The sequence below is a fragment of the Cetorhinus maximus genome, chromosome 8, assembly GCF_964194155.1.
Source record: "Cetorhinus maximus chromosome 8, sCetMax3.hap1.1, whole genome shotgun sequence".
In the NCBI taxonomy this organism is placed as follows: domain Eukaryota; kingdom Metazoa; phylum Chordata; class Chondrichthyes; order Lamniformes; family Cetorhinidae; genus Cetorhinus; species Cetorhinus maximus.
Window position 1 is genome coordinate 19,859,094 of NC_135886.1, and position 26,248 is coordinate 19,885,341.

The 26,248-nt window shown below is 40.0% G+C and overlaps 1 protein-coding gene across 1 annotated transcript; it reads right to left on the reverse strand.

The window, feature by feature from the left end:
- Positions 1–520: 520 nt before the first annotated feature.
- Positions 521–25,060, reverse strand: LOC144683498 (uncharacterized). Its single transcript, XM_078546558.1, has 4 exons — positions 24,873–25,060; positions 17,441–17,642; positions 7,512–7,716; positions 521–3,087 (listed from the first exon to the last, which is right to left on the reverse strand). The coding sequence occupies exons 2-4, from the start codon at positions 17,564–17,566 to the stop codon at positions 1,661–1,663; spliced, it is 1,758 nt and encodes a 585-aa protein (XP_078402684.1). The 5' UTR covers positions 17,567–17,642; positions 24,873–25,060; the 3' UTR covers positions 521–1,660.
- Between the last annotated feature and the right edge of the window lie 1,188 nt (positions 25,061–26,248).

The following is a 26,248-nucleotide window of genomic DNA, read 5'->3' on the forward strand; positions in this document are numbered from 1 at the left end:
TCCACATACTCAGTTGTACATTAACAAATGGTTCATTTCTATATTCCAGTCTAGCTAATATACTGAATACAAACCTCCCAATGGAATCAATATATTGGTAGTCATGCGACATGTATTTGGACATATAATGCAGCTTCACAGATATCCCTCAGGGTTAGACAGTATGCAGTTAGTTTTAGTTAAATACTCTTTAAGAGACCAAAGCATTATATGCCTGTTTGCCAAGGGAACATAGTTCAGACAAATGTCAGTTGACAGGAAATGGCCTCAGGAGAACAGAAACTAGATCATGAGAAAAAAGGGAAGAGCCCAAATGTTGGTGTCTACTGCTTACTTAGCAGTTGGTATGTAAAAGGATTAGTTTTAAGGGACAGAGAAAGAAAAAAAAAAAATGCAGTCACAATATTCCTCATGTTGGCATCTCCTAAATTCAGCAGTAGATAACAATACTCTACCATTTTATCAGTAAACTAAACAATGAATAGTTTAAAAAGACTGGAACTTATGCTAAAAGACGTACGTATTACTGTTTTGGAAAATGCTTTTTTTATTCAACATTCATGGCACACTATTCAAAAGAACATGTAAGTTAATAGTTCATTTACAAATATTTAACTGAAGTGTTAATACATGCGAGGTTTGATGTTGATACACAATTACTTTAGCCAGAATTAAAGCTAACTTTTAAATAGGTTTAATAGTACAATATATGGAATTTATTACAAAATTGTGAAGTAGGATGTTCAGCTGGAAATTTAACCAGATGCAAAAACAAGAACTTATATGGAACATTTCACATATAAAATAATTCAGAGTGCATTGTATAATTATACATTTAAAGTATCATAATTAAAACAATCTTTGCAATAAAAACTAAAATTCCTTCTCTGAACAACAGCCACATTTTAAGTCACTGTTTTAAAAGAGAGTGTTTGAAACTGTCATTTCTACTGCAAGCCACATTCAGAAAGAAGTCTTTTGTCGCATATAGGTAAAAATAATGGAATAAAAGCAAATACTGCAGATGCTGGAAATCCGAATCAAAAATGGAAAATGCTGGGAGAACTCAGCAGGTCTGACATCATCTATGGCGAGAGATACAGAGCCAATGCCTTGAGTCTGTATAACACCTCCTCAGAGGAATAATGGAATCGCTTCCATCAACTAGAATAAATAGCTGTCATGATAATAGAATCTCTAGTCAAATTTCAGTTGTTACGTCTACACTGTAGGGGGAAGAACCCAATTTTGGATGGGGGGGGTGGGGTGCACAATCCTGGACACACATATAACATTGAAAACTAGATGAGGCAGAAAGATGACTTGCTTTGTATACCAGACGTTCGGCAGTCATATCTCAAACAGAATTGAGGTTAAAAGGTGAAAAAAAATAATTATGTCCCAAGGTGGAAAATTTGCAACTGTTATATTCATTTAACTAAATGCATAAAATAAGACTGCACATTTTAACTTGATATATTTAACCAAATTCTAACTCTACAGCTTCATAGCCAGGCTGGAGATTGCAGTGTGTTTTCTCTATGGCTTCGTGTAGTATGGCAGTTAGTTGTTATTGTCCATTTTGGGTACATTTCCTTCCAGCAAGTCAGTGGAACTGCCTCAAGTCCATGGGATCTCGCGCAGACTTCTAAACTTCTTTTTACTCTTTCAGAAGGCCAAGTTTTCTCAATGCTTCTTTGTGGTCTTTACTGGTTGGCCCCTGTGGTGTAACTTGCACATTAAGCCCCTTTGTTGGAGATTTCTGAAATTTGGCTGAAATATGGTTTATCTTTATTGGAAAGGACCTCCTCCCTGGTTTATCAGGTGATACAGCCTCTAATGTAGATCCGTGCCTGTCTGACAAATCTTTTTCAGAGCATACTGACACGGGTCTGGGCCTAATGTATTTGCTCAGACCACGAGCAGGAGCAGCAGCAACTGAAGTGTTTTGAGTAATACCAGAATAGAAAGTGGGTTGGCTATTGTCACTGGCTGTGCCAAACCTCTTTAAGCTACTCGCCTTTGTGGCACCCAACTGCCATTGTGCAGTGTTTATATTTTTCACTTGTCCTTCACTTACATTTGTTGATCTTCTGGCAATAGGGAGCGTGTTGCTCATGCCAGAATTAAGAGCAGTGGTGGCTGAGATGTTTCCGGCAGACCCTAGGCTCACATTTGGAGGAATGCTTACACCAGTTGTGGTAAACCTTTTTAAGCTGCTCGATTTTGTGGAACCCAACTGTGTTTTGTTCATATTCCCCACGGTCGTATTTGCAGTGCCATTCTTGCCGGGGTCAAGAGAAACGGCAGCGGAATGGTTCAAAGAAGGGCTAATTTGGATACTTGGATGTTTCAGGCGGTTTGTTTTATTGTCCTTCATTGTCACTTCTGATTGGTTGGTTTTTATTTCGTTATCAACTGTGACTGTCTGACTGATGGATGTTGGCTCTGTTTTCGGGCTTTGAGAACTTGCAGAGTTGCTTTTCTGGCCATCTGGTTCTAACAGCAAGCCTAGCTTGGTCAAAGCTTCCATTCGGATCTGTTGCACTTCTCCTTCAGTGCTGTTATCCCTAGATAAATTATACCCATTGTTTCGTGGAGCACCTTTTGGTACCTTGAAGCCATTCTGAGAGTTTGTAGTAGATACCATTGGACCATCGTTCTTCTGGAAGCTTTTCAGGATTATGTTGGATGGCAGTTTCCGGGGTTTAGGGGCAGTGGGAGGACCTAGCTTGGCCTTTTCATCTTTGGGTCCCTCCAACTGATGCTGAACTGTTGCAGTATGGGATCTTTGTCTAGTATCTCCGGAGAAAACAGGACTTCTGCTGGATTCTGATACCCGACCGGATAGCGTGCTTTTGCTTTCAGTGCTAAGCTTTGGGTTATATTTAGGCAGAGTATTTGCTCCAAAGTTGGCTCGCACCATCTGTGGGGATGCGGAATTAGTGCTGTTCTTATTGATCTTTGGTGAAACAGCCCGTGGGATTTTATATGTTCCAGATTTTGCTTGCACCATCTGTGGGGACATGGAATCAGTGTTGCTTTTGTTATTTGGTGAAACTGCCTCTGGGATTTTTCCATCAGGTTCTATTAAGGAATAAAAAACACAAAAATAAAATTAGCAGTGCCACAATAATTCAGGGAATTAAAATAAGAGTCAACAATTCTACAAAAATCCAAAACTAGAGGGAAATGCAACACAACCATTTCAAATATCTGTTAGGATTTGGACAAAAACTATTAGGAGTTTAGCAACGTTAAACATTTTATTCCCTTTTTATTAAGGCAGGGGCCTTAATAAACCTTGCAATTCACCATATGGCTGCTGAAGCCCAGCAATGTTTTATCTAGCCTGTCTTTTGTGTCTATTTACAACAATTACACTTTCACTAAGGCCACTTAGACTTCAACTGATGACAGTGGAAGATTGAAGGAGATTGTAAATTCCAGCTGCAGTCAGGAAAAAACCAACACAAATTAAAGGTTTTATACAAATGCATTTTTTGACACTTAAGTACGATGCCTGCAACACAACAATTAAAAATTTATACATAGACAAGTCAATCGCTGCTGCATTGATCACAGTTAAAAATACTCAAATTTGAAAAGAATAAAAATAGACCCCATTCATGCATTATATAATCTTATCAATTTATATATCATTGTATAGCTTATCAATTTAATTTTAAATGCCTTCTTCCTCTGATTACTTGCAAAATTTTGTAATTGAAATCCTCTTCTGGCACTCCTATTGCTTTAAATTGTTAATTTGTGCAAAGTTGCATTTATTTCACGTTAAAAATAGACACTGTTCAATTGTGTAATTATTCCTTAATATAAACTGGGATTGAATAGGACCTTTTTTTATTTAAAAAAAGGCAATCAATATGCCTACTTAAAAGGCAGGGGGGGAATGAAAGGAAGGGTTTGGAGTGAGCAGAAGCAGCTGGTGGTATTACAACTGGTACATTAGGAGACCTGGAGTTCGGGGAAGCAGACAGAAGGACTCACATTGGGACGGAGAGTAGAATGAAATGGGGCGGTGGAGGGGAGGTTAAAAAAAAAAGCAGAGGAACAAACTTGGAAGTGGGAGGTAACTAAAAAAAAAATAAATTTGCATTTACAGATCACCTTTCGTGACTGATATTTCAAAGTGCTTTTAGAGTAAATTCCTTCAATATAAAGGAAATCTGTCATCCTGACCCAGTCTAGCCTAGTGTGCCTCCAAACCCACAGCAATGTGATTAACTCTCGACTGCCTTCTGTATTGGCCTAGCTAGTCACTCAGTTAAAGAACAAAACCGGATGGATCACCCAGCATTGACATAGACACTGAAAACTTTAAAAAAGCACACCATTTCTCTTTGGCCCTGCAAAGTCTACCTCATGAACAGTAGGATTCCTTTCATCGTGTTGTGTGACACTACCAGAGTGCTAAATGGGATAGATTCAGAACAAATCTTGCAGCTCACAACTGGGATCAATATTTAAACACAATCTGTAACCACATGGCCTGGCATATCTCTGACTCTATCATTGCTGTCAAGCCAGGGAGCTCCCTGGTTAACTAAAGAGTTGGAGAGAATGTCAGGAGCAGCACCAGGCATACCAAAAAAATAAGGCACTAGCCTGGTGAAACTACAGGACCAGCACCATTCTACAGACAGCAGTGATCCCACAACCTCAGAATTACAGTCCTGCCACATCCAGACATGAATGGTGGAGGACAATTAAACAATTAACTGGAAGAGGAAGCTTCACAATTATCCCCATCCTCAAGATAGCAGAGCCCAGCATGCCAGTTCCAAAAGGCAAGGCTAAAGCATTTGCTACCATTTTCAACCAGAAATGCTGAGTGGATAATCCATCTCCTGAGGCCCTCAGCACCAGATACCAGTCTTCAGCAAATTTGATTCACAACTTTATCATCAAGAAATGGCTGAAGGCAGTGGATACAAAAGCAACAGGCCCCAACAACATCCTGGCTGCTGTACTGAAGACTTGTCCTCCAGAAAAAGCTGTGCCCATAGTAATGCTACAATACTGGCACCATTCATGACTCCTCAGATACTGAAGCAGTCCATTTCCATATGCAGCAAGACCAGGACAACATTCAATCTTAGGCTGATAAGTGGCAATTAACATTTGCACCTCCCTAACAGCACTATGGGTGTACCTACACCACAGGGGCTGTAGTGGTTCAAGAAGGCAGCTCACCACCACCTCAAGGGCAATTGGGGATGGGCAATAAATGCTGGCCTAGCCAGCGACACCCACATCCTATAAATGAAAAAAAAAAACGAGAATCCAACCACCACCACTTGACACTCAACAGCATTACCCTCAATTAGAAACTGAACTGGACCAGCCATGTAAGTATTGTGGCTACAAGAGCAGATCAGAGGCTAGGAATTGAACAGTAAGTAACTCACCGCCTGACTCTCTCCAAAGCCCTTCAACCATCTAAAAAAAGTTCAAGTTCTTGAGCGTGATGGAATATTCTCCACATGCCTGGATGAGTGTGGCTCAAACAACACTCAAGAAACTCGATATCATCCAGCACAAAGCAGTTCACTTGATCAGTGTTATTCACCATCTTAATCATTCACTCCCTCCACCACTGATGCACAGTGGCAGGAGTGTGTACCAGACAGAAGATGCACTGCAGCAACTTAACAAGCCTCCTTCAACAGCATCTTCCAAACCCCTGACCTCTACCACAAGGGCAGAAGGTACATGTGAACACCACCATTTGCAAATTCCCCTCCAAGTCACAAACCATCCTGACTTAGAACCATAACTGCCATTCTTTTACTGTTAGTGTGTCAAAATCCTACAGCCGCCTTCCTAAAAAGCACACCATTTCTCTTTGGCCCTGCAAAGTCTACCTCATGAACAGTAGGACTCCTTTCATCGTGTTGTGTGACACTACCAGAGTGCTAAATGGGATAGATTCAGAATAAATCTTGCAGCTCACAACTGGGATCAATATTTAAACACAATCTGTAACCACATGGTCTGGCATATCTCTGACTCTATCATTGCCGTCAAGCCAGGGAGCTCCCTGGTTAACTAAAGAGTTGGAGAGAATGTCCAGCACTGTGTATATGTACCATATAGACTGCAACAGTTCAACAAGCGGCTCAGCACCATCTTCTCAAGAACAAATAGGGATGCACAATAAATGGTGGCCTCGCCAGCAACGCTCACACCACATGAATGAATGAACAAAGAAAGAAAACAAAGTACTTTTGAAGTGTGGTTACTCTGGCAATGTGGGAAATGTGGCAGCCAATTTGTGCATAGCAAGCTCCCACAAACAGCAATGAGATGATCATATAATCTGTATCAGTGATGACCAAGGTAACAGGGAGAACTCCCCTTCTCTTCCTCAAAATAGAGCCATGGGATCTTTTACATCCACCTATGATGGCAGACAGACCCTCAATTTAATATCTCATTCTAAAAGCAGCACACCTTTGACCTTCGCAGCACTCCCTCGGTACCCTACTGGAGTGTTAGCCTAGATACTGGAGTGGGACTTGAACCCACAACCTTTTGATCAAAGGAAACTAATTTACAGCCAACAGACAAAGGTCTAAGTTAAAGCTGGAGTTAGCAATGAACTGTGGGTCTTCTGCAGAGGAGCATTTGGAGAGGAGGGAATTGCTTACAAGGCTTGGAATTTCAAGAGGCTGAGATGCTAAGACAGAAAATTATCTTTAAGAAACTTTGTTCAAACATGAAGGGAATGGAAGGTCACAAATGTCAGAGAGAGTTAAAAAGGCCAAGGATAAAAATTGCAACCAAAATGGTTAAAAATCTGCAAGAGAAGCAGGATTTTCTTTGCTGCATTGAAGGTAATGGTAGTTATAATTGAGTCACTATCTTGCAAGAACTGAAAGTTGCCAAAACCAAGGCATCTGAACTAAAAAAGGAAGTTGCAGAGTGGAATCATCAGCAAAAGAGGGAACTGTGGTTGATGAGTCATTATATAAAAATAGGATATTAGTCAAGGAGCAGAATCTTTATGGCGAAGGGGGAAAACCAGGAATCCACTGACAAATGCAATATCAAAAGTAATTATTTTACAGCATATCTTATTTCCCTTTATCTATTCATGTCAAAGGAGGTTATTCAAGTTGTCTGCATCAGCTATCTGCACTGCAAGCAAAATTAACCGGGAAGGATTCATCTGTGCCTCACCTATTGTGTGGTTAAAAGAAGACACAATATTTACAATTATCAGGTGTTATTACTCCAGGGCATGGGATCCAGGTCCATCAAATTATTTTATACCATAGATATAGGTATTTAAAGTACAAAAAGGAGGCCATTTAGCTCATTGGGCCTGCACCATCTTTTGCTGGTACTAATCTAGTCGCACTGGCCTGTTTCCTCCTAGAACTATACGTTTCTTCCCTTGTTTCAAACATACTTTTACCCACAGTGAAGATGTGCAACAATTTATGTAAGAACATAAACTATTTAATCAATCTCCAGAGTCTTACCTGGATTTTGACTATATGCTAATTCAAGGTGTGGCAGGGTAGATTTTTCACGCATACTCCCAATTTTCGCGGATTGTTCAGTTCGTTCCAGTTTATCAGTGGAAACCCCATTGTTTTCTTCAGTATCTAATGAATCAATTGTTTCTTCAAGAAACATGAGACATTCCCGCTCTTCTGCCGAGAGATAGTCCAAGTGCTCATCGCTCTGTTGAAAGAAATCAGTGCAAACGTTTAGTTCCATTGTGCTCTGCAAGAGAAAGCCACAAGTGCACCTGGAATGTTGTTTTAGCAAGTTTGAAATTTGAGAGTCAGGAATCAAAAGTACTAACCCACGCTGACCAAAACTGGCTTTATGAATGGCTGCTATTCACAAGACAAACAGCTGACCTCTGCTCATTATAAAGGACCTCTTACATTTTAACGCCAACTCTCATACACAAATAGTATCCAAATTGGGAGCAATGAAACTTTATTATCGGGCTCTGATTACTTGTCTTGGTGATTTATAGTCCTATATTTTAATTCCACATCCATCCTTTGCACCAATGGGCTGACTTTCACTCCAAGGAAAGGACAAACATACCTCACATTCCACCTCCTCTGAGCCATGACTGTTTTAAATTGGTTTAATCCAATATTGCAATCAAGCAGCAGAGCAAACCCAAACATCCATAGGAGGGTGGTGGTTCCGAAAATGTATTACTGTATGTTGATGACATTCCACAACATTAACTAATTCCACCACCACACAAAGATTAGTAGAAATTTAAGGTGTCAAACTTTTTAGAAATCTCTTATATTATTTCAGAATGGAGAATCTGAAACCTCATACACGTTATCCCTGTATCCCCATTATTCACTGGTCATAATCATTTGTGTGGTCAGGGATGATCAAATACCATGGAGCAATAGAAATTCTCCCCTGTAAATATGGAAAATAAGAGAATTCCTTTCTTTGAGTTAATTTTGTCAAGGGTAAAGTTGAGCAAGATGGTTCAGCCATCATGGTGCAGGGCAGGTTTTGATAGGCTAGTTGATCTTAACCTGCCCATCAAATTTAGCATATTTGTAATTCCCTAATTCATTAGCTTGTGTAGCCTAAATATTATCCCCCACCTCCAATCCTGTCAGCATAAATGCTGACATAAAACAATCAATTGCCCAGATCATGTTTGAGGGAGGGCATGCAAGCTGTTTACAAATCCCAAAGAAAACATAGACCAGAATCTTCTATTCGGCATGCAAGTGCGGGCCCCGTACATCGGCACGTAAAATGACGCGCAGTGACGTCAGGCGTGTGTCCTGACCTCACCGCGTGTCATTCCGACCTTCCATTCAGAAGGCACGTACCAGAGTCGACTACGCACCCACCGAGCTGTCAAAGGCCTATTAAAGGACATTAATAAACTAATTAACCAATTTGACAGGGCTGTCCGTCCAACCTTAAGGTTGGCGGGCAGGCGAAGAGCCCAGGCGGCCTTCGCATTTTTCATGAAACCTCAGCCACAGGCAGGATGAGGTTTCATGAAGGGTTTATTAAAATTAATAAATATTTGTTAAACATTTGATAAACATGTCCCAGCTCATGTGACGCTGTCACATCAGGGGGCACATGCAAATGATTTTAAACTTTTTTTTAATTGTGAGGTTTCAAATTCAACTTAATCTCCGAGGCACAGATTTCTGTCGATCTTTCGTGCAAGTGCGTGAAAGAACGCAGGCTCCAACTCTCCCCCCTGCCCGCACAGGTAGCGCTGAGTGCTAACGGGTACGTGTCACGCTGGGCTGGCCTTAATTGGCCCACCCACGTAAAATGGCAGTGCACAGCCAATTGGGGGTGGCGATTGGCTCCGTGCTCGCTGACCAGCCCACCCGATGGGGAGAAAATTCTCCCCATAAAGTAGTGATGCTAGTGAGGTGTTCATACACTAAGCCTGGGAAAAGGTCTATGAGTGCATTAATGTTGCAAGTTAACATTGGTGCCAAAACTAGTTTTGTTTCACAACACTACTAAACTGGCAGAGTAAATTTAATCAGAGCCCATTTCAACCAAGTTAAGCGGCAGTTTCTTCCCAGAGGGATCAGGGCACACCATTTTGTTTCAACAGTACATGGAGTACAACTTCAACATGGAGCCAAACTTGCTATGTAAATATTTAAACCTCTTTGTCATGCAGTTTTGCCCATTTTTTGTATCTGGGCATGTACAGAGCTCACACCCAAATGGCGCAATTAAAACTCCAGATTAGCAGATTAAACACAGATGCTGACTTGTTGGAATTTGGCCTCTAGTTACCAATCTCAGACTGATAGTGCCAGCACAAGTGCTCCTTTTCTCAGGGCCCATCATCCTTTGTTCCTGCAAACAGATAGAAAGGGCATTTCCCAAGCGTTGGTAAATCTAACATGAAAAAAGGTGGCACGAACTAGGCTCACATACTTACATGGGCCAAAGTTTTTGTCTGTTAGCTATTGGAAGTAAATATCACCACCTCACCAGCCTTATAAATAACACCATCTCCAAATTAAACATTGTCTTCAAGATTCTTTAATGCTCCAAAATGTTTAAGTATATGCAGACCACCTGGAACTATAGCCCAAAAGAAGTTTCTTCATCCTTTGCAAAATATTCAGTTTTGTTTCAGAAATTCTAAACCTCAAAAGTGTTTTGACAAAAAAAAAAACTCTGGCACCAGCTGGCAATAAGAAGAAAAGGCAGATACTCACAACCGCAGACATGCAGAAGGTGCACAAGGGCTTTTACGAGATAATATTAGAGCTTATCATGCTCAGATTGATAGTTCAAAGATTGCAAACAAAAATATGCACCACTACATATATTCTAGCCATGTTCCTGTATCATTATGGAAAGCAATCTGAATAACTACGGAGAACATGGTACGGTTTAATCCCATAAACATAGGGCTGCGAGCATTGGAGTTGTCCACCAAGGAAATACATAGGTTAGCATCATCACTTCCTGTGCAAGAAGTCTCTCTCTCCCTCTTTCCAACTGTTCCATAAATGTATTCTTTATAGAATTTTACAACTTTCAATATATTTCATACAGACTTTCAGCAGAATAGTGGGAAACAAAACAAAAAGGTAAATTGAGACAGTACCATGGGCAGAATGCAAATAGAGAAAACATGAAACCTCATCCACAGGCGAGATGAGGTCTCATGTATGGTGTTAAAAATTTTTAAAGTTTTTCTGTAAATTATGAACATGTTCCATCTCATGTCACATGAGGGGGACATGTTAGGGAATTTTTTTTTTGTATTTTTAATATTTTTCAAAGTGGAAGCGATCTCCCCGAGGCTGCACTTAGCCTCAGGGAGATGTGCGCTCTTTTGTGCGCATGTGCGAAAGAGCGCACTCTCACTTTTAGGGAATCCATCCCCCACCCGCACAGGGAGCGCATAGCGCTTCCCGCCGGACGTCACGCTGGGCAGGCCTTAATTGGCCCGCCCACATAAAATGGCGGCGCGGCCCCAATCGCAGGCAGGGATCAGTGCCCCGCCCACGGGAGATTGGGTCGGGCCCGCCCACCCAACAGAAAGAAACTTCTGCCCCATCTTTATTGGGTTTCCAGTCAGTTTCATTTGTTTCACTCAGAACATCTTGTGTTTCATCATAATGCAAATAATAAATTTAGGATGTTGCCTTATTCTGTCAGGAACTCTAAGAAGTTGCTTCCTGTAGCTATATAATAGCGTAACCCAAAGATGTCACAATACTACCCCTTCACGACCCAAGCTCAATATTGAGGTTGCTCAGACATGTGGTTCGTCAATCCCTTGGCCAGTGGAAGATCCGGTAGGACGCATTAAGCTACAACACACACACACAGTAGTAACAACCAACATTCAATCAGTCCAATTCCTGTTTGCATAATAACAAAATATTAAAAAAAATATTGTGCTTCATGTTAATGGGTTGTCTTACTTCACTTGAAGGTGGTCACTTCAATATTATAGCTCTAATCTGAAATTTAGCAAAATACCTGCCATCTTTCTTTTTAAAAACTTGATTGATCACCTGTGTTTCTTCAATCTCCCATTCTTAGGTTTTAATTCCTTATGGCTTTCTGATACAATGGAAATGAGGTGCTTATCAATTGGCAGCCCTGCCTTCAACTAGTGAAGACCCCAAGCTATGGAATTTCCTCTTCAAACCTCTCCATCTGTCTTTTCTTCTTTAAAATTCCCCTTAAAACTACTTCAACTGCACCAACATCAGTGTCAAATTTTGTTTGATAATCTGTGAGAAACACCTTGGGATGTTTCATCATGCTAAAAGGTGCTGCATAAATGCAAGATGTTGCTGTCATTGAGTTACCCAACCAATTTGAACAAGTTGCACAACATCAGTTAACGAAAGCAACATTGATGATGGATGTGGAAAAATGCTAATTCTAGCCATTCTCACCCGCTAGCTGAAATTTGTGAAATTGAATGAATGAATATGAACAAAGTAAAGCCTAGGGGATTCCATGGTTAGGGGGGGGGGGGGGGGGGGGATAGAGAGGCATTTCTGCAAGCCTGCATCAGAAAAAATAGAGAAAGGAAAAAATGAGATGGTGTGGCAGGACTGATCAGGGAAGATACTGTAATGTTAGGGAGGGGAGCGAGAGTGCACAAGAACATCCTTGAGGGACCAAGGACTGAATCTATTTGGCTACAGTCAAGAAGGAAAAAAAGGGTATGAGCACACTACTGGGTGCATTTTATAGGTCTCAAAATAGAGAGCAAGTTTGCAGGGAAATCACATGTGGCAAAATTATACAGTAGGGATATTGAGCAGCTTTAATCATCCAAATATCAATTGGAAATAAAGGGTAAGCAGATGGAGGAATTTCTGAAACGTGCTCAGGAGAACCTCCTTGACCAGTATGTTCAGTCCAACAAGGAGGCATTGCTGGATCAGGCATTAGATGAGGTGGGAACATTTGGATAAGAGAAATCTCCATAAAGTTTGTGACAATAGAAAAGAGCAAGGAATGATCAAAAGGAGAGCTAAACTAGAAGAGGGCCAACTTCAATGGTATGTGAGGGTATCTAACCTTGGTAAAATAAAAAAAGACTGACAAGAAAAACTGTAATGGAACAAAAGGCGATCTTTAAAGGAGATGTTTCAGGTACAGGCTAGGTACATTCCAACAAGGTGGAAAGGCAGGGGAACCAAAGCCAGGGCTCCTTGGATGATAAGAGAGATAGATAATATGAAACAAGAAGAAAGCTGTATGATGCATGTCAGCTGAACTCTTTAAGCCAGAAGAACCAGGCCAAATACAATAAGTTGAGAGGGGAATAGAAGCAGAAAACGTGACTGGCAAACAGAGAATTGAATGGCAGTTAACAAAAATGAACTCAAAAATCTTCTCTCCCAGCATGTAAATAATGAAGCAGTAAGAGACAGAGAGGAGTCTATTAGGGACAAAGTGTGATATATGTCTAGAGGAGCTGGACAAGTCTATAATATATAGTAAACACTGATACAAAGTGCTCATTAAGGAAGAGGATGCTGACAAAATATTGGCAGAAGAGGAAATGGTAGAGGTATGGATGAGGTGAAAATTGATAGGTAGGGCATACTGGAAAGTCGGTCTGGATGGCTTGCATCCAGGTTGCTAAAGGAAGTGGGGGGGAAGAGATAGAAGAAGGGCTTGCCAATCTTCCATAAATACAGGGAGGTGCTTAGATCTTTAAAAGTGGCAGGACATATTGAAAGTAGTCAGCAAAGCATATTGGATCTTGGATTTTATAAATAGAAGGAGTACAACAAAAGCAGGGAAGTTATGCTGCACCTTTATGCAGCTCTGGTTAGGCCACAACCACAGTACTGTGTCTAGGGATGGGCAATAAATGCTGGCCCAGTCAGCAAAGCCCACACCCCGTGAATGAATAAAAAAATAGTTCTGGTCACCATTCAGGAAGTGAAGAGTCCTCAAGAGGATGCAGAGGAGATTTACCAGAGTGATTCTGGTTACAATGTTAGGTTGGAGAAGCTGTGATTATTCTCCTTGGAACAAAGGAGGTGAGGGGAGATTGGAGAGTGTTGCACAAGATTATGACCACTTTAAAATAAGGTGGACAAAGAAAGCTGCTCCCATTAGCTGATGGTACAAGGAGTCCAGGACACAGATTTAAGGCTTGCTGGGTTTGGGGGTGCGGGGGGAGAGAGGAAAGATGGGGAATGATGCGAGGAACAACTTTTTAAAAAAAAATGAAATGACTTACTGCCTGTGAGGGAGACGATCAACGTTTTCAAAAAAGGGAAGTGGATAGGGACTTAAAGGAAATAAACTGGTAGGAGTACAGAGATAGAGTAGGGGAATGGGACTGACTGCATTGCTCGACAGAGAGCCAGCATGGACTCAATGGCTGAATAGCCTCCTTCGCTGCCGTACTGATTTATTAATCCTTATGTTATGTCCTGGTAAACTTATGTTTATTTTAACACATTATTTTGCCATTCAAACCTTCAGCTACTGAAATCCAACAATGATCCTAGGATTTGAATATATCTTTTGATGAAAGAGGAAGAAATCTTCTGACATTGCACACTATTAGTTAATAGCAAATGGTAGCTCAGCAGGCAAGGTAGTGCCTCACCTACGATTGTCACAGACTTTCCTAATCGAAACACTTTACCATACAGGTTTTGTTTCATTAGTTAAGCTTTATTAACAATTAGTGAACGTGCAAAAAATATTAAAATTTAAATCTGTTAAGTTTTTACATTGAAAACATGCAGCGCTCAAACTAAAGATATTACACATGCAAGAAGAACTCGGTAACCACAGTAACAAAATATTTTGGTTAGACAACTTCAGATTGCTTAAGGAGACAAGGATATAAATGGAAAATAGCTACAGTCTCAGCCAATAGTAATATTGTACATAATCTTCAATAAAGAGGGTTTTCCTCTTAAACTTTGAGAAGAACACAGGAATTGGAGTAAGCCCTCAGTCCCTTGAGCCTGTTCAACAATCAATTATCTCTATTTATCTGTTATGATGCCATATCCCTTACTGCTCCTGCCTAACAAACATTTATCACTCTCAATTTTGAGATTTTAAATGTTCTAGCCCTAGCAGCATTTTTGGAGTGTGTGGGGTAGGGGGTGCTGGTGGAGATGGTGGGTGAAGCGGGATAGTTCCACACAAGACTACCTTTAGCACGAAGAAGTGCTTCTGAATCTAATCCCTGAATGGCCCCCAACTCCAACAACAAGGTTATGCCCACTTGTTCTGGACTTCAACACCAGGGGGGAAATTAGAACCATCCATCAAATCCATTATTTTTGAAACACCTCAGTTAGATCCCCCCCAACCTTCTATACTCAAGTGAATACAAATTAGTCTGTAGTCTGTCCTCCCTCATGTCCAGTGTCACTATTAGTCTTGCCCCAACTCCATTGATTTGAGTCAATATTAGGAATCAGTAGTCACAAAATCATAGATGTATGTTGCTGTGATTTTTTATTGGAATCAACTATTTTATAAATAAATGTGATTCTATTCACCACAAGAGAAACATAAAAAAAAGAGTAGGCTGTTTGAAAATTGAAACCCCATTGGCGCAATACAATGCAAAAACCGAGTGCAATTCAGGTGGGTGGCTAAATTTTAAGTTACTGCATTCCCCAAGTGGAACTTGCTAATGTAAATGCAGGCTGCTGCACATTTTTATTTACTGTGATGAACCCAAAGCTATTTAATCTGCAAAAACTGACCCAGCAGTGGACCAGGGGTGAAACACAGTTAATCTGCAAATGTAATTTCTAACTGGAATTACTAGTTTCAGTGATTTGAAAGGTCATTAAAAGCACTTTCTTCTACATTCTTAGGGTAGAAGTAATAATCAAAAGGCAAGAGATTGCCAATTGTTCCAAAACTAAATCTACAGGATGTTCTAACATCTTTCATGTAAACAAATGAAAACAGATGTTATCTAACAGGGTTCCATTTTTAACTTGCTCAGAAATGCCATCACAAAAATAACCACACCTACTCCCAACATGAGCAAGGAAACTTGTGACTTGCCAAGCACTCTGTTTCATACACTGATTGGCTATGATGAATCATACAGCACAGAAGGAGGAGGTCATTCAACCCATCATGCCTGTGCTGGCTCTTCCAAAGAGCTATCCAATTAGTCCCAACTCCTTTTCTTGCATGAACCCAAAACAATATTCACTAATTTAACCATCTGGGCGGATATGCCTTTGGTACTTGAAATCCACGACCATCTTCATAACATATGCACAAAAATATGATCTCGCTATGAGTCAAAATAAAAACCACAGGAAACAACACTCCAGTGTCACTTTTGAAGTGATTCTTTGTGCTCAAGTTTGAATTCATGAATGTGTATTTCATTAGTAAAAACATTAATAAGATTGCAGTCCAAACTTTGGTATTAAAATTATTAGAATACTGGAATTTAAAGAAATGCTACATAAAATGTCTTCCGTTGCGATTCATAAGATGTATGGATCCAGTATCCTGGCTTATAAACTGTCAAATCTGGCCAATTGTTTCACATCAGTTATATAGTGATTGAAAATGGTGCCCCATCACAATTGATTGAAAGCTTATATGATTAAAATAAAAGCATTTCCAGTCAAATTTTCCATAACATCCAAGATAGGCAACAAGCTATGATCTATTTGGAAAGATGGCTAGCTTATCCTTTGAACAAAAGATGACCACCTATTTCCTAACTGCCTCCAACTCAGTTCTGGAACTATCTATTGGGAAGTTTGCAAGAGCAGCCTAACAATGCCTTGCCCTCAACTTTTCTGATCTATCTCCTTCCCTTCCCTCAAATGGGGAGGCCTGCCTTCTGCTCAGTGTCATTGCATAGGTGTCAAGGTCAACTTGGTAGAGGGGAAGAATGGAAGGGGTTGAAGCATTGTCCTTCACTTCACAAAATTGTGCATTGGTTCTGCAATGCAGTATAGTGCCATATTAAACCTGGTGCTGATGAAAGACTCGAGGCTTTTTCTCTGCAATGAGATATGTAGGTGGTGATGAGTTACACAACTAACCTAGTCAGAATTTGGAAGCTGTAAACCACAAAAGGAGATTTGAAACCTTTTATGGATATCAAAAACCCTGTTCCCTGCCCTTTATAGTTGTTGGTCAATGCAACAAGCTATTAAGCTATTCAAAAACTTTAAGTTTTTTTTTAAACTATTTTGCCTTCGGGGACCCAGAATGCAATTGCAAAGTAAAACATAACGTGCCATACATGACTAGGAAATAAGCACCCGCACCAGAAAAAAAACCCAATTAAATTCAGTGAAAGGTTTCATTCAGCAATTACACAGGTTTAATTTTAATGAATCCAGAATTGGGAATGGATGCACAGCGTTTAAATTTCACTGCAGTCAAAATATATTTAAAAGATTAAGTATTTAAGTTCTCATTTATTAAGTTCTCATTTATTAACCAAAACTACTTTTTATCAATGACATTACTTGTTTAATGACACAGGGAGGTGATCCATTATATCAATTAGCAATGCAGTGAGATATTTTAGGACAATTCAGACTTTATGAAAACGGTTAATAGGACAGCTCACTGATAAAGTCACAACCTATAATTATGCTTAGATGAAACTTTTGATTTCGTCCCACATTTGCATTAATGCGTTCTAAATTCTGAAAAAGTGATCAAGATATTAGTTTGCTACTGACAAAGTACTGACATAAATTCCATCTTTCAAGTTAGGTAAAATATACCCTTACCAAAAACCTAAAAACTACCAAAGAAAATATTAGTAAGAATTGTTCAGTCTACTGTGTGATTTTCTAAAAAAAAAGTCATGAAGTAGACAGCATCAAATTAACTTGTTTGGTCTAATCACCAGATCCAACCGGAAAAATTGCTACCTCTAATTAAAATATGAAAGACTTACAAAAGTAGAGTTACTGCTTGCTACATTGTTGCAGCTTCCATCAATATTGTTGCAGCTTCCATCAATATCAACACTGGCAATGGAATCCATGGGAGATTGTCCAGCCCACGTATCACTTGTGGGCATTGCACAGGGGCCTTCTTATTGTGATGAGTTCAGCCAAGGATGTAAATTGGGGAGAAGCAGAAAAATCCAATAGAGACTGTAATCAGAGAAAAGCAATTGGCAAACAAGAAAATGCTAATCATTGTAAAATGGAATACACTGTGTCACAATATACTCCATAAAATCACATTACTTAAAACTTGCTGTAAAAAAAGCCAAGATAACATCATGAGATGAACTAACACACCTCCTGTAGCCAGTGTAGTAAATCTGGTATCACCCTGCTCTAAACGATCAGGTGCATTATACCATGGAATACAACAGGGTATAATTTACTGTAGAAAAGAATCTAACAGTGTCCAGCATTATTTAAAGTTGTGTGTTTAATTGTCAATATTTTGTGCTACAAATTGCAGGAAGTGCAAGCTAATAATGGCGCAGCAGGGGAAACAGGGCATCTGGGGCCTGGGTGAACAGGGTAAGCAACTGCGTATCATCTTAATTAGACTGAAGCATTGTGAATAAGCAGTACAAGAATGGACAAGGGAGTGTAAACCAGAGTGGGCGAACTTAATTCCAAATCACATATAGAGAGAAATTGCATTGAGACAGAAGAAAGAAAGTTAATTAAATTTCACACACTTAAAATATCAAACAATTAAAACCAGAAGGAATGAGACTCCCCACTTGTAATAGTGTAATGGTCAGTGCCAAAAAGCTTGACTGACAGTAACTAATAATTAGCACATTCTTAAAAGAATCTGACAGATAATCTAAGATTAAATTTAGCATAAAGCAAAATACTGCAGATGCTGGAAATCTGAAAGAAAAAAGGAAAGCACTGGAAATACTCAGCAGGTCTGGCAGCATCTGTGAAGAAAGAAACAGAGTTAACATCAAGTTGAAGATGATTCTTCTTCAGGAGACCTGTTTTAGAAGTGGACTGTTCAGGGATAAGAGTCATATTTGACTCAAAATTGACTGTTTCTCTCTCCACAAATGCTACCAAACCTGCTGAGTATTTCCAGCACTTTGCATTGTTTAATTTATTATATGAAAATTTAAAAATAACACCAAAAGAGCAGTACCTCAAATTCTAAACCATCAGTGATGAATTTAGTTAATATACCATGCAAATTCAGCAGCTTCGCAACCTCAATGCATTTCAATGATGAGCCAGAAAGCAATATGCCACTTTCACAAAGCTAACCACAACAACTTAATAGTATTTAAATTGCACTTGTTAACATAATAAAACATCAAGGTGTTGCATCGGAGCATTCTAAAACAAAATTTGACATTAAGCCTCATAAAGGGGAAATTATGGCAGATGGCCAAAAACTTGGTCAAAGGGATAGGAGCTTTAAGGAGCTTCTTAAAGGAGGCCAGAGTGTTAGGGAGGTAGTGAGGTTTAGAGGGGGAATTCCAGGGGCAGGGTCTTGGCAGCCAAAGGCACAGCCACAAATGGTTGAGCACTTAAAATGACAGACATCTAAACAGCAACCTTTGGATTTCCAAATTTAATCACACATCTGTACTCACCTGAAGTTGTTGCAGCATTTGTGCATAAATAAATGGTAGGCTTATTTTGACAATGAACTATGCACCAATGCTTTATTCTGCTGAAAAGGACCAGGTCTCAAAATTACAGCTAAATTAAATAAACTCAGATCAGCAAATTATATAGAATAAAAAGTGCTCTGAACAATAAACGACCTTTCTCCTTAAATTACATTGTTACAGATGCAAAGTATGATATCTGGCATGTGAAGGATGCCTGGGTGGCATAAGTAGGAGAGTCAGATGATGGCACATATGAACATATGAATTAGGAGCAAGAGTAGGCCACTCAGTCCCTCAAGCCTGTTCCACTATTCAATAAGATCATGGCTGATCTGAATGTAACCTCAACCCCACATTCCTGTCTACCCCCAATCACCTTTCATCCCTTTGTTACTCAAGAATCTATTGAGCTTTCCCCTAAAAAATATTCAAAGACTCTGCTTCCACCACCCTTTTCAGGAAGAGAGTTCCAAAGACTCTCAGCCATCTGAGAGAAAAAATTTCTCATCTGTCTTAAACAAGCGACCCCTTATTTTTAAACAGTGATCTCTAGTTCTAGATTCTCCCACAAGAGGAAACATCCTTTCCACACCCACCCTATCAAGACCCCTCAGGATCTTAAAGGTTTCAATTAAGTGGCCTCTTAGTCTTCTAAATTCCAATGGATACAAGCCTAACCTGTCCAGCCTTTTCCCATAGGACAACCTGCCCATTCCTGGTATTGGTCTCACAAACCTTCTCTGAACTGCTTCCAATGCATTTAGATCTTTTTCCAGTATTGTACACAATACTCCAGATGTGTTCTCACCAATGCCCTGTACAACTGAAGCATAACCTCTCTACTTTTGTAATCAATTCCCCTCACAATAAATGATAACACTATTAGTTTTCCTAATTACCTGCTATACCTACATACTAACATTGTGATTTATGCATTAGGACACCCAGATCCCTCTGAATCTCAAGAGCTCCTCAATCTCTCACCATTTAGATAACAAGCTTCTTTTTCATTCTTCCTGCCAAAATGAAGAATTTCACATTTGCCCATATTATACTCCATTTGCCAGATCTTTGCCCAATCCCTTAACCTGACACTTTGTAGCCTCCTTACATCCTCTTCACAATTTACTTTCCTACCTATCTTTGTCTAATCAGCAAATTTAGCAACCATCCCTTCAGTCCCTTCAAACAAATCATTTATATAAACTGTAAAAAGTTGAGGCCCCAGCACTGATCCCTGTGGCACACCACTCGTCACATCCTGCCAACCAGAAACAGACCCATTTATGCCAACTCTCTGCTTGCTGCTAGCTAGCCAATCTTCTATCCATGCCAATATGTTACCCCTTACACCATGAGCTTTTATTTTCTGCAATAACCTTTGATGTGGCACTTTATTAAATGCCTTCTGGAGATCTAAGTACAGTACATCCACCGGTTCCCCTTTATCCACAGAACATGTGACTCCTTCAAAGAACTCCAATAAATTGGTTCAACACGATTTCCCTTTTACAAAATCATGTCGACTGCCTGATTGCCTTGAATTTTTCTAAGTGCCCTGCTATAGCATCTTTAACAATAGCTTCTAACATTTTCCCTATGACAAATGTTAAGATAACTGGCCTATAGTTTCCTGCTTTGTATCCTCCCTTTTCAAACAAAAGGAGTTATATTTGCTATTTTCCAATCTAATGGAACCTTCCCTGAATCTAGGGAATTTTGGAAAATTAAAACCAGTGCATTAACTATCTCACTAGCCATATCTTTCAAGACCTTAGGGTGAAGTTTGTCTGGACCTGGAGGTTTGTCAGCCCACAACCCCAACAATTTGCTTGATACCACTTCCCTGGTTATTGTAATTTTCCCAAGTTCCTCCCTCCCATTTCCTGATTTACAGCTATTCTCGGGATGTTACTTGTGTCCGCTATAGTGAAGACCAATGCAAAGTACCTGTTAATTCATCCACCATCTCCCTGCTTTCCATTATCAATTCCCCAGATGCATTCTCTATTGGGCCAACGCTCACTTTGTTAACTCTTATTTAAATATTCATAGAAACTCTTACTATCCATCTTTATATCATTAGCTAGCTTTCTCTCATACTCTAATTTTTCCCTCCTCATTAATCTTTTTGTCATTCTTTGCTGTTCTTTATATTCTTTCCAATCTTCTGACCTGCCACCCGTCTTTGCATAATTATATGCTTTTTCTTTAAGTTTGATACTGTCTTGAACTTTTAAAAATTAACCACAGGTGGTGGGCCCTCCCCTTGGGATCTTTATTTCTCATTGGAACGTATATATTGTGTATACTGAAATATCCCTTTAAGTATTTGCCACTGAACTTCTATTGATATATCCCTTAAACTCATTTGCCAGTTCACTTTAGCTAGCTCTGCTTTCATGCCCTCATAATTGCCCTTATTTAAGTTTAAAATACTAGCCTTGGACGCACTTGTTTCTCCCTCAAAATGAATGTAAATTTCAATCATATTACGATCACTGCTACCCCATGGTGCCTTCACTAGAAGGTTATCAATTAATCCCATCTCGTTGCTCAATAGCAGGTCTAGTATAGCCTGCTCTCTGGTTGGCCCCAGAACATGCTGATCTAAGAAAGTTTCCTGAAAACATTCTATGAACTCCTCATCTACACTACCTTTGCCCTTCTGATCTTTCCATACTATATGTAGATTAAAATCCCTCATGGTTATCGCTGTACCTTTCTGGCAAGCTCCCATTATCTCTTCTTTTATGCTCTGTCCTGCTGTGTAGTTACAATTAGGGGGCCTGTACACCACTCCCACAAGTGACTTCTTGCCTTTATCATTCCTCACCTCAACCAAAACCACTTCTACAACAAAAACAGAATTACCTGGAAAAACTCAGCAGGTCTGGCAGCATCGGTGGAGAAGAAATCAGTTAATGTTTCGAGTCTTCATGACCCTTCGGCAGAACTGAGTATAGTTAGGAGAAAGATGAAATATAAGCTGGTCTAAGGTGGGGGGGGGGGGCGGGGGGAGAGAGAAGTTGAGGGTGTGGTGATTGTGGAGATAAGCAAGCAGTGATAGGAGCAGATAATCAAAAGATGTCACAGACAAAAGGATCAAAGAGGTGTTGAAGGTGGTGATATTGTCTAAGAAAAGTGCTAATTAAGAATGGAAGACAGGATACTCAAGGTACAGCTCTAGTGGGGGTGGGGTGGAAAGACTAACAAAGTTTTAGTTTTAGATTTAAAAATAATGGAAATAGGTGGGAAAAGAAGAATCTATATAAATTATTGAAAAAAAAGGGAGGGAGGAGAAACGGGGTGGGGATGGGGGGGGGGAGGGGGAGTTTAAGATCTAAAGTTGTTGAATTCAATATTCAGCCCGGAAGGCTGTAAAGTGCCCTGGTTTCCTGAACTTAGGTCATCCCTTTCTCATGTGCTAATACTATCATTAATTAACAGAGCCGCTCCTTCACCTTTTCCTAACTTCCTGTCCTTTCTAAAATGTCACACTCCCTTCAATATTCTGGTCCCAATCTATGTCATCCTGTAGCCATGTCTCTGTAATGGCTATCAGATCGTATTTATTTATTTCTATTTGTGCTGTCAGTTCATCTGTTTTGATTTGAATGCAACGTGCGTTTAGATACACAGAGCTTTTAGTTTTATCCTTTTATTATTTTTGTAGTGTCTAGCCTCATCTGCTGATTTACTCTTAGATTTATACTCTGAGCCTTCCTGTCACAGTCTATCATTTCCCATATTAAATAGCTGTTTCTCTTCATTGGTTTACCACATCTTCCCAAATTTGATCCCTTGCCCCAAAATTTCAGTTTAAAAACCTCTCTACTTCCCTAGTTAGGTGGCTCCCGAGGACACCAGTCCCAGCACAGTTCAGGTGTAGACCATCCCAACAGTACAAATCCCACTTTCACCAATACTTGTGCCAGTGCTCCACAAACTGGAACCCACTTCTCCTACACCGGTCTTTGGGCCGCACATTCATTTCTCTAATCTTATTTGTCCTATGCCAATTTGCAAATGGTTTAGGTAATAATCCAGAAATTACCACCTTTGAGGTTCTGCTTCTTAATTTGGTGCCTAACTTGTCATACTGACTGTTCAAAGCTTCCTTCCTTATCCTGCCTATGTCATTGGTAGCTACATGGGCCATTACCATTGGAACCCCCACAAGTTCCTCTGCTGCCCTGAGCAGATGCCCTGAGCCCTGGCATCAGCTAGGCAACAAAGCTGTCTGGACTCTTGCTCTTTGCTACAGAGAACATCGTCAACCCCCTTTACTCCACTGTCCCCTACTACCACCACATTCCTTTTTGCTCCTCCCACAGGTGAATGCAATTCCACTTTGCTATTCTAATGAGCATACCACCTTCAAAATGTGAAGATACAATTTAGAAAGCTGTGTGTGAACTGCACTAAAATTTATTTAGGAAGACAGCAAAGAAAACCGTTTAGTGCATTCCTCAAACGGTGTTTTTAGAAATGTACACGAAGCCTGTTCATAAACCCCAAGAACTGTTAGAATTTAATCAGACTAATAGTATTAACAGTTTGAATATTGCATCGTAATTTCCGAAATTGACAAAGACAATTAACAGGGAAAGGAATTCAGCTCAAAAACAATCCCCTAATTGAATTGCTTTAGCAGAAAGTCTAAAGGGATATATTTATTAGAAAAAGAGAGAGAAAGAAAATGAGAATATTTCACGTGGCAGTTGTCAGTTATGACATTTGCTTTTGGTCCGAACTCCAATTCCAACATTTAGTAAATGCTTTCTCCATGACGCGAGGTTATTCAACTTGTCTATCCCAGAGCCAGATGTCACTCACTTTTCTTTCAGCCAACACCTCAATAACAGAGAGAGCAAAACATGCTCAGGTATGCACTAAGGAGACAGTGCTGTATTTTTAGCAAACAGAATGACGAAACTATTGCTGCAATATCAGGTTAGTCAGGAAGAGTGGCATTCAGTTAACCTATTCAGACAGGTCATATGATGTTGTTGACACAGTAGGTGGGGATAAGATTCAGCTCAACAAACTAGATATTATACACAAACGGAATATATACGGCATAGGATTGGCATTGATACAAGGCTCCGGCCAATACCTTTGGCCACTTTCGGGGCCCAGAATGATTTAGGAACATTCCAGGCATTTCCCACCACATTACTCAAAACGTCCCAATTATTTCTTAACAGAAAATAACGAAACTTTTTTTTTAAAAAAGCAAAGGAACTATCACTCCTTGTGAAAGTAGGTGAAAACATTTGACTGGTTGGTAGGGATAGTAATTCTGATCTAAATCAGTTACAAAAGTCTCCGGAATTCGTTCCATTGGATTAAAAACTAACCCCCCACCACCCACACACACCAATCGGTTCCGAGACCAACAAATCCCTTGAAAAGTTCTTCCAGCTCCAGTTTCTCCAACTGGTTTGGATCACGGCAAACTTTCCTTGAACCAATTAACACACAAACAAACAGTCAAACACAGCCGCAGCTTATTTCGACGCATAGTCCAGACTGGGATGCACTTTAAAAAGTTTTGCTAAATCTTAAAAACGTGTTTCCCCCATTGTTACGAGTTCCTTGGTGTAAAGCGGACAACGCTGTTCCTCTATTCTACCAGACTTACCCCAGACCAGCATACTTTCACTCAGGTCCGATCTCAATCTGAGAATTTCAACCCACAGCAGTCTTTAGTGTCCTAAATGACATTGAAAAGGGATCCCGCGTTTAATCATTCACTCACCTGAACACAGCCAACTCCGAATCATCCAGTTGGATTTCGACAGAGCCCCAGTGACAATTCGAAACTGATTAATCTTTCTCCCAGTAAATTGTCGTGTTTTAGTGTTTAGTCGTTAGTATATGCCCTTTGCAGGTTGAGATGCACCCTTCCGCACCAGCCAATAAGCTTTGCCTCTGCCTTTCTACCTGCAATGAACATACCACTTCCCCCCCGCCCTCGTTTCTCTCACCACGTGACAAATCAGGTTCCTTCAATTTTTTTTTTAACCTGTCCATCGAATTCCTCTTACTCGCCCTGTAAACAGACACTGGCTCGTTCCAACCACCAAGTCTCATCCATCCGATTTCATCTTCGTTCAGCTGCTCAATTTGTCGTAGCTTTCCATTAGCGAGATAGATGAGAATGCGCCGCCTCTTTCCACCAGGAAATGTTCAATAAGCTTTTGCCCATTATAAGAGTGGCCAGCCTATTCGTATGTTTTCTTGAATTAATGGAATCCCTCCCCCCACTCGCCCCCCCCAAACAGTATAGACCGTTACAAATTCCAGACTATCCTCATTCTAAAACGGATGTGAAAGAAGAACATTAAAATAGTCCTAATATCCCTAGTGGTGCAACATTTCATTTGTTAATTGAATAGGGCAGGAACAAAAATCTCAGAAGTTCATTCATATGCCCTTCAATTGAGAAACAAGAAATAGCAGGAGGCCTTATGACCCCTAGAGGCGGCTGCTACACCATTCAATAAGATCATGATTGATCAGAGCTTGGCCTCAACTCCATTTCCCCACCCATTCCCACCACCCTCCATTCTCCTTTGGTTCAAAAATCTATCTCAGCCTTGAATAGATTCAACAATATGCCTTCCGTTATTTTCTGGGGTAAAGAATTCCAAAGATTCACAATTCTTTGAGAGATAAAAATTCCTTCTCTTCACGGTCTTAAATGGGTGACGCACCTCGTTCTGTAGCTACGACCGGGGACGCAGGGGAATCTATAGCATCTACCCTGCAAGTCCTCTCCAAATTTTATATCTTTCAATAAGATCGCTTCTCAAACTGCAGAATTATAAAGGTTGAACTTCAAAAAACATCAAATGACAGGAATTTTATTGAATAAGCCTCTGTGCAGCAAAAAACATGTGGTAAACATGAATCCAATGAAATTTCTTTTTATATACACAGCACTCATGACCTACCCAAATCAATGGAATCTAAACCAGTTTTATAGCTCAAATCACTCTACTTCTGCGGATTAAATGAGTGTTTAGTTCTCATTACAGACAGTTCTATAATATCTCTCATGCATCAAAGTTTGCAAGGTTTTTCAGATTACTTAACTGGTTAGGATGACGTCATGCTGAACTATGGTGTTTG